Source organism: Solea senegalensis, linkage group LG6 (genome assembly GCF_019176455.1).
Source record: "Solea senegalensis isolate Sse05_10M linkage group LG6, IFAPA_SoseM_1, whole genome shotgun sequence".
NCBI lineage: Eukaryota > Metazoa > Chordata > Actinopteri > Pleuronectiformes > Soleidae > Solea > Solea senegalensis.
The window spans coordinates 4493567-4502804 of NC_058026.1; the positions used below are offsets into that span (position 1 = coordinate 4493567).

General features: G+C 39.8%; 1 protein-coding gene across 1 annotated transcript; it reads right to left on the reverse strand.

The window, feature by feature from the left end:
* Positions 1 to 515: 515 nt before the first annotated feature.
* Positions 516 to 8491, reverse strand: odad3 (outer dynein arm docking complex subunit 3). The gene is made up of 13 exons (XM_044027594.1): positions 8285 to 8491; positions 6948 to 7069; positions 6744 to 6821; positions 6368 to 6559; positions 6178 to 6279; positions 5805 to 5930; positions 5472 to 5594; positions 4486 to 4635; positions 4249 to 4409; positions 4009 to 4165; positions 3070 to 3219; positions 977 to 1064; positions 516 to 889 (listed from the first exon to the last, which is right to left on the reverse strand). Exons 1-13 carry the CDS (start codon positions 8385 to 8387, stop codon positions 765 to 767), a joined length of 1677 nt encoding a protein of 558 aa, XP_043883529.1. The 5' UTR covers positions 8388 to 8491; the 3' UTR covers positions 516 to 764.
* Between the last annotated feature and the right edge of the window lie 747 nt (positions 8492 to 9238).

Sequence of the window (9238 nt, forward strand, 5' to 3'; positions counted from 1 at the left end):
ACCACAGAAATGTTATTTATATGTCACTTATATGACCAACCAGCTTCAAAGACACAGAAATATTACACGGTGTTTCATTGTTCTTTCATTGACTCTAATAAATGTTTTCAGCCAAACATTTATTTAAAATTCAAACAATCATTTTGCTTCCTGTAATTGGTTAAAACAGCAAGTGGAGCTTTTTGACATCTTTTATGACCTTATGAACTTAAAGCTGCAGTGATTGGCTACTGAATTTTGGTGCAAAATGTCAGTATCTAACGTTTTATTCTAACAGTTATTGTGTCGAAAGGAGAAAACTTGGGGAACGAGTTCCTGACGTACAGCAACTCCAAGTCTGTGATGACTTCTAGTCCATTGAGCTGTCGCTTCAAACCTATTAAAATACATAATGATAATTTGCAATTTGTGTATTTTGATGTTGTGGTTCATTTTTTGTTTGCTTTGTGAAAAGCGTTGTTTGAAAATATCTAATTCCATAGAGTGTGTAACCTTTGTTGATGCTATTATTCTGCCTCTGTTAAGTCTCCGTGAACAGAAACAATGAAATGTTATTTGTATGCTGCGTCTGTTTGTTTATCTCATCAGAATTATAATGTCCAGCCTCACTGTACGAGCTCAGTGTTGCTGTTGCCTCCCTCTTGTGCAGCAGGGGGGCTGTTGCCCAGGCAACACAAAAACCTAAACACTTGTTTATATTTAAAAGTTGCACATTCACATCTGTTTGTTTTTTTGTCTCGAGTCTTGAGGATGAGGATGCTGGATCAGAACTTGCCCTTCCTCTTCTTCCACGGCTTCTTCTTGGACTTGGAGTCGATGATGAGCTGAGACTGACGCTTCAGTGCCTCCCGGCTGACGAGGTCAGCGTCGTCCTCTTCGCTCTCGTCCTCTGAGACACAAACACTTGGTGACTCGGGAGTGATTTTGTAGACGCTATTCAGCGCCGTGGGTTGTGCGCGTGTGGCTTCCAACTCACCGTTGTCCAGCAGGTCCAGTCTTGGGTCGTCGGGATGGACGACTCTGGTGTTGTAATCCGGCAGTTTCCCCTCGATCCTGACGGAAAACTGCACAAAACAAGAGAGAGACACAAACGGTCAAGAAGCAGCGAAGAACACCAGTGAGACAAAGTATTACAGCTTTTTTTATTTTTGATTATATGTACACAAACATATTATTTTAATAAGGTTACGTACATATACAGACATATATACTGTAGACATACAGTACTTTTACTGTACATCAAGTGTGTACACATTCTATCAAGACATTACAATGAAAACTATCAGCAGTGAACGAAAGTGGCGAAAATGAAAAGAATAATTCAAAATCTCACAAAACTGATCAATATATGACCGATAGACTGTTGGTTGAGTTTTGTTCATTTATATAAACCTCATTTTAATTCAATCTAATTAAAGCTATACTTAACTTGACTCTAGAAACCAACAACGATGGCTGAGTACCATTTAGCTGAACATGGCCGTCGTTAATGTGATCAGTAAAACCTGTGGATTTTCCTGCTAAATCATGTCAAAATGGCTGCTGTGCAAAAGGCCTTCTTTAATGTTGATTTTTGTTTTTTAAATTAACTATATAAACACACCGGAGCAGAAAATTACTCACATTTTTAAAAATCTGACCTAAATACGTCACATTTCAAAGTTCGCTCGGCTCGTTTTTATGAACAAAAATAGAAGAGAAACAGTCTATTTTGTGACTTCTGCACAATTATCACTACTAAAAAACAAAAGCGATATAAAATGAATCGTAATTTTGACATAATAAGCCTGAAGATGGGTGTCCATATAAGAGTCATGTTATTTTTATTCCCACTGCAATTTACCACTGAGCACAAAGGCTTAAACAAATTTCCATAGAATCAGCTATTATTATTATATTCACTCACTATGATGAGTATTATCATTGAGTCATGTTGTTACTGTGTTCTCTCTGCAGGTAAAAGCTCATTTTACTAGACCTCAGGTTACATAAGAGAGTCTTACATAATGGCCAACAGTTGAAATGATCAGCTCTGCACATTAGCTCGTCTCAAATGGATCTGAGGGTAATATAATGTCAGTGTCACGGGTACGTGGAGCCTGCAGAGTGTCGCGTGGTTCATAATGTACACACTGATATCCACTGTTCTCAAACAGAGCCCATGTGGCCAAGTGTTAGTGACCAAGAACAAATACCGGAGGTCGATCTGATCGCTGCCTTTGTGTTCTGATGAGCCTGCAGAGTGTCGCATGTTGTGTTTGTGCGTCACGCTGCACCTCGGAGCTCTTTTTCATTTGCATTGTAAACTTCGGTTTCAAAAACACATGTTCTTGTTTGTTTGTTGGAGCTGGCCTCTGTCAACCTTTCCTAAAGTACATAAGAAAGGCTTATTTTAAAGCAATTATATACATATAGCCACCAACTCAGTTAAAATGGAAGTCGTAAAGGAAAACACGTTCAATTCCCACATAGTTTACCACATCACAAACAGGTCAATGGTTTCAATTTCTAGTTTCAGCTCTTCTTCAATAGAACATGATGTCAGTTTTGTAAATGTTGTTCCCATTTGGAGGAAAATAGGCAATAAAGCACGGGAAATATGTATCTGGGCAAAATGGGAATTTGTATGTGTGATGCCACAACAGTTGACGTTTAAGCTTTACTTTGTGCAGACTTCACCAAGATCATTCAAATTGACACTTTCCTACCAAAAAAGGAGGAGCTTTGAATGCACAGTAGCAGCAGAGTCAGTATTTGTTGCAGCTGCAGTGCAGTCCACTGTGTGTAACACTGAATGACGTCCCCTCAATCACATGCATGATCCTTTCATGACGTGTAGGTCTCGCTCATCCAAACATTGTTTGTTGTCTATCAGTGAATACGTGACCTTCACTAGGCACCGATTTAGACGCCTAATTACATGTGCTCATACTCGGTGCCAACATTGTATTAACGAGAACGGTATGTTCAGGGTGACTCATCCGAAGATGTTCCCGAGCATTTCCGACACACACACACTCACACACCCCTCATTAAAACTGAGTCAAACCTCCGGCTTAAAAACCTCACCTCCTCCTCCTCCATCTCCTTCATGATGGCAGCCAGGTCGTTTCCCTTCAGCTCCTCCTGCAGCGACTGCAACTTCATCTCACACTGGGTCATCAGCTCCAGCACGAAGTCATGAGAGTCCGGAGACGCCTCGGCCACGGTGTCCTCACTCTGCAGAGAGGCGGTCCACAGACACAAGAACATGATTTTACACAGAACAAACAGAAATAAAAACAAACACTTCCAAGTGCGGAAACACAAACAAGTAACTAATGGAGTGAAGTAACTGAACTAAAACTAAGCATTTACAAAAAAAAAGACAAACAAATAAAAACTAGCAAACCCGCTCTAAAAATGAATTAACACTAACTCATTTTAAAAACATAAAGTCGAAAGGAAATAAAAACTAAAACTAATGAAAAATCTAAAACTATTAGAACTTTGCCACAGCTTGACTTTCCACAGAACTCTTGTGAGTAAATGAAAGAAAACTGAAATTATCAACACAAAGAAAGATAATGAGGCCTATACACTTACACATTTCACTCTTTAAGTATTTAGTTTATACCTTTTCTTTTCTCTTCTCAGTCTCTAGAGGTCGCCACAGTGGATGATCCGCATATTACTTTTGGCAGAGACACAACCATTAGGACCAGGAGAAATGGCGATAGAATACCTTGCTCAGAGGTACCTCAGCCCTTAACCCTTCAGTCACACGCACAGTTCCTTATTCGCTTGGCTATTGCTACCTGTGTCCTATTTAGTTTATTTAAAGCTCTAGTGTGTAACCTCTATTGCCCCCCAGTGGCCATCTGAGTTATCGCAAAAACAATGCTATCATTTCTCGAGGACTTACCCGACACGCTTCCCTGATTTCAAAAAGACCAGCATCGTCTTTGGCCACAGATGAATCCCACGTCTCTCAACTTTTATTTAAGATTTTAAAAAAAAAACATTTACCAATGCGATGTGTTGGAGTTTGTCTGCCAGGTGCTCCACGCCGGCTCGGACCGTGCTGAGGGTTTTGACGAGCCAGTCCAGGTTCTCTTTAGCTGCCTCGCACCTCTGATTCTGAGCGTGCAGTCGCTGCTCGCACTCCTCCAGCGTCTGCTCGTCACTGTTGAAGACGGAGCAGATGGAAACAGAGAGGGAGAGACTGAGCACTGCTCAACAGCGTTACAGGAAACATGTTCTTCCTACCTGGACAGTTTGTTCTCCCCGGAATATTTCATATCCTGGAACTGCTGGTGCAGGAGCTCCTTCTGCTCCTTCAGCTGCTGCAGGACTTCCTCATTCTCTGCTTTCAGCTTCTCCAGATGTTGGTGTGTCTCCTTTTGTGCGACAAAGCACTGCACTATCTCCTACACACAAGAAAGAGGAGGTAGTCCACCACTGAAGGTCAGGTGAGGTAAGGTAACTTAAGGTCCACGTGCATACCTGTATATCTGTGACGCCAGTGGCCTCCTTGACGCGGTGAAAGGTCTCCTCCAGGACGGAGATGGACTTCTCCTCTTCCCCCGTCATCCTGGTGGTGCTGCGCTGAACCTCGCTGCTCAGTTCGTCTGGCTGCATGGCCGCTCTCTGAGTCTGACGGTCAAAATGACACGTTTTCCAGGTGTTTTAAATAAAGATTCAATCGTAAGCTCCTCTCTACTCGTGTTTCTTCATGTCAGTCACATATTACAGTCGTATTTGAATGTTTAAAGTTCCAGTGTGTCGTATTTAGTAAGGGTTTACTGGCAGATATTGAATAGAAGACCCATACAGTATGTTTGGATAAGTATATATCCACTTTAAGATTAAAAAGAACACTTAAAATGTGCCTTTCATGTGTACTTTAAGGGAGGGCCCCCCTCTATGGATGCAGTTTCTGCAGCAGCCAAATCAGATACACGCACTATAGAGTTTTAACTTAAATGTCTGTTGCTGTCAGTGACTTTTGGACATATGAAGGCTATGGCAATAAAATATAAGACATTATTTAATTATCATAATCAACAATCTGTGTTAAATATTTATGTGAAATAACTGAGGAAAGTGTTCAAACCTAATTAGGCATTCATTTTCACAGATACAATTTTTTTTTTATTAGTCATGTTTGTTCCAATTTTTTTTAACTTTGTTTTTATTTCCTGTTAGTTTGTAGATGGGTTTATTATTTCATACTGAGTGTGTGTTTTATACTTTTCTAGTATCACTCACACATATCTTTTGTACCATTCTGTCTTCGTATTCATCGTTTTTTTATTGTTTGGTCAAAAATATGAGCACATGTGTGAAGCCAACGTTATTGTTATTTAATCACCATTATCTGTCACTAATTCTCTGGACCTTTAATTAAAGGAGAACATGGCCGATGAGAAAATATGTGACTTAATCCCAAAATAAAAGCATACATCATGTACCGCCTGTGTGTGTCTCACCCTTCTGTCAACTTTCTCAGCCTGGGCCTTGTGCTCCTCCACTCTCCTCCTGTAGCTGGCCAGCACACGCTCCCTCTCTTTCCGCTCCTTGTTGAACACTTCCTCCTGCTGCTGTAACTCTGCCTAACAACAAGCAAACAGAGGGAAAGGAATGATGAAAGCTGTCAATGATGGTCATGGTTTGCTCTGACTGATGCTTGTGTGATGTGCACTGGTGAACTGGTGACTCACACCGTACAGCATACAGCAGTGATGAGTGATTCATCCCTGGAAACATATGCATGTGTGTTGTACAGCAACACACACACACACACACAGAGAGGAGTTATTTACCTTTGCAGCTTCTTTAGAAAGCAGGGCGTCGTTGTTCATGACCCGCAGGCCGTGAAGCTCCTCTCTGTGCTTCAGGATCTCAGCTTCCAGGCCGTCCAACTGGCCCTGGAAGCTCAGACTTTCCTCCTGAAAGTGAAGGCAGCAGAAAAGTGTTGTAAATGTGAGTCTACGGCACAACAACGCAACAGTGAACACCTCAAACTCATGATGTAGGTGTTTTCACACTGATTCCCATATGTGTACAATAACTCAGTATGTTTATGGTGAATAAGTCGACATAAACCTTAAATAAATCTCTTCAAAAGAGTGTTTTTAGACACAAATTAGAAAATGTGCTCCAGCAACGGGTTCTTAAACCATGTGCAGGACAAACCTGCAGGTGAGCTTTGAGTTTCAGATAGTTGGTCATGATGTTCTCAGCCTCCTTGCACTTGAACTGGGCCTTCTCCAGACTGTTCTCCAGCGCCCGCAGTTTCTGAACACACACACACACACACACACACAAAGCACTGTTACATGTCTGTCAACAGGACATGTCTAAATGAGCTGGAGCGGCAGGTTACCATGGCGTCTTCCTCCTTTCTCTGAGTGCGCGTGTCTGCGGCCTGCGCTCCGCTGCTGTCGTCCGGCACCTTCCTCTTGTACTCGGTCCTCAGCTCATCCAGGCGCTGCTGGTACGTCTGGCTGCTGTGTTTGAGGGCGTTGAGCTGCTTCATCTTAGACAGCACCTTCTGGTCCAGCGTGGTCCGGGCATCCTGAGGGTTTTTTGTTTGTTTGTTTGTTTTTTTTAATTTAAATTTAAATTTAAACATAAAATGTATTTATATTTCATTGAATATTTTTATATTTTAATTTGCACAATTAAACGTGAACTGATATGAAGTAGAGCACACACACACGCGCACACACACACAGAGTTTTCATTGGCCTTCCTCTCACCTTTCCTGACATGTTGCGGAAGGCATGTTTCTCCGAGCCTCTGTTATGAAACGCCACTTTGATGACGTGTTCATCACCCTGTCAGAGTCAGATCCAGAGTGGAAGACAGAAGAAAGTATTTATGTTTTGTTCTGTTTGGTTTGTGATTCAACAAACAACTAAAGCTCAGTATAATGTGTTGAATTCTCCTCGTTCATAACTCACAGCTTTGGTCTCTGCCAGTTTCCTGTGCAGCCTCTTGTTGTCCTGCCTCAGCTGATGGATGGACTCTCTGTTCTTCTTAATGCTGGACTGGGAGCTCTCATAGTATGCAGTTCTGTCGCCCTCTAGTGGGAAAAATCAGTCATTACATCAACAGCAAACGGTCAAGTCCTTGAAAAGAAACACAACTTAGAGCAAACTGAATTTTCTCTGACTTGATGATGGGTTTACAGAGGTTTAGGAATAAAGAGAGCACTCTTAGAGGGAATTGAAAGTGTTTTTATAATATTATTATATTATAATATTAAGTATTTTGTTGAGTCAGAGCAAATTGTGAAATAAAAATACATGTTTATTAAGTTGAAATTGGAAGAGTACATGTAAACCCTTGGGAGCGATAACAGACACTTAAATTGTATAAATATGTTATAAATATTGAATGGATCTGCAACATAGAAAACGTCTGCTGTTATTGTGTCATATTGTGTTGATGTTTGGGGACACGCTGATGTTGAAAAGTATACTATAGAGCAGGGATCATCAACTGGAGGACCTCGGCCCAGGTCCGGCCTCCCATTGCTTCCAATCCGGCGTGCAACTTTAAAAATGTTTTTCTTGTGGGCTGATTGGTGATTTAATGTTTCACTCAATGTGATTCTCCACATTTATTGTTTTACATTGTTCTAATGTTCACGTGTCTTTGCTTCACATTTGTTTTTATTTCAAAGTCTCAACAACAACAAATGAACAGACTTGTCAGTCAAAAAAAAGGCTAAAATTCCTTCAATGTTGTAAGAAAATGATCAAATATCCAAAGTACAATAAACCATTTGCTGTGTTTCCTACTTTAATTTGAATGCTCTGCCCCTTTAAATGTTTTTCAAGAACAATTCCACAAAGAGTCTGTACTTAATCTATAATAATAATGATAAATAAACATAAATGATGAAGTATGACCTTAAAACCTTCAGACTTTGTATTTAAAATCATTAGAAATAAATAGATTTAAACTGCCTTATTTGTAAGTGAAGGGAAAGAAAGTTTAAAAGATAAGAGGCTTGTGTGTGTATTAGAAACAGAAGAGGTGAAGATTAATCACTGACCTTGTCTCCTTATTATTATTGTTATTATTATTAAAATTGTGGATTTGTGATTTCGATCACATTATGTACAGATGTGTATGTTTTTTGTACATGTAGAGTAAACTAATGCTTTGTTCTTCATTAAACCACCATCATCACCATAGTCACACAATAAACTCAAGCACAACATGGCAGCTCGCCAATTGTCAAACAAAACAAAGAAAATGGACGCCGTGCATGAAGAAGTGAACTTCTTACCCAGGAGTTGTATTTTTCGCTGCATCTCCATGATTTGCTCGTGCAGCGGGTGTTTGATCGCGTCCGCACCCAAAGACATTCTTCTCTTATTGTTGTGATTCATAGAATCTCAAAGAAATCTCCTCACATTCAGGGAGACTTCCACCGAGAAGCACGAGCTGCCGGAGCCGCAGCCCGCGTTGCCAATGGCAACCGGTAAACTTACTCTAGAACAGTGAGTGAGGTTTTAAGCTCGTGGAGACACTGACACATACGGTGATCATGAACCTTCATTTAAATAAGATCAAATAAATCAAGATAAGAGTCATTTGATTTTCTTTTTTTTCCTCCATCAAATACAATGGAGTTGTGTAGTTAATAGATTACACAGAGGCATTAATGCTCATTCCTAACAGTTTCCTGTCAACAATTAACCATATATTTTGTTTTATTTCATGTAAAATGAAAATTACTTCAATAAAATATTACATTGATACTGTGTTTAAGTTTAGTTTCCAATGGTCCACTTTTAAAACACATCTTTCAACATTGTCTTTGACCTTTTTTATAGTTTTATTGTATGACTTGTTCATTTGTGTTGCATTTATACTTTCTACAGTATTTTATTGTATGTTTTATTGTTTGTTGTTAGGTTGATGATGTCATATTATATTTGTCTTATTTATCTCTGATGTACAGCACTTTGTTTCAGCTGGTGTTTAAATAAAGTTGGATTGGATTGGATGGATTGGATGGTGTGGGTTGCAGCCTTAAACTGCAAAAGTCTCTCTTTTACTAAATTCAGAAAACACAGATTATATTCTTACAACATAAGAATACAGCACATAATAAATCCAAGCAATATTAATGTATTAGAAGACAGAAAGACAGATATTAATGTGTCTAATAATTACATGGTGTGTGTCAAACACAACAAAGGGTTCCTCAGTTTTGGTTATATATGAATATTTTGAT

What these genes read in the sequence shown, in the direction of transcription:
- odad3 (XM_044027594.1), bottom strand. Translation starts at nt 8,387, where the DNA reads ATGAATCACAACAATAAGAGAAGAATGTCTTTGGGTGCGGACGCGATC. An exon ending in AACTCAAAGCTCACCTGCAG is followed by an intron (nt 5,931 to 6,177) that starts GTTTGTCCTGCA and finishes CTTCACTTTCAG; the next exon opens with GAGGAAAGTCTGAGCTTCCA. An exon ending in AGGAGATGGAGGAGGAGGAG is followed by an intron (nt 1,065 to 3,069) that starts GTGAGGTTTTTA and finishes TGTTTTGTGCAG; the next exon opens with TTTTCCGTCAGGATCGAGGG.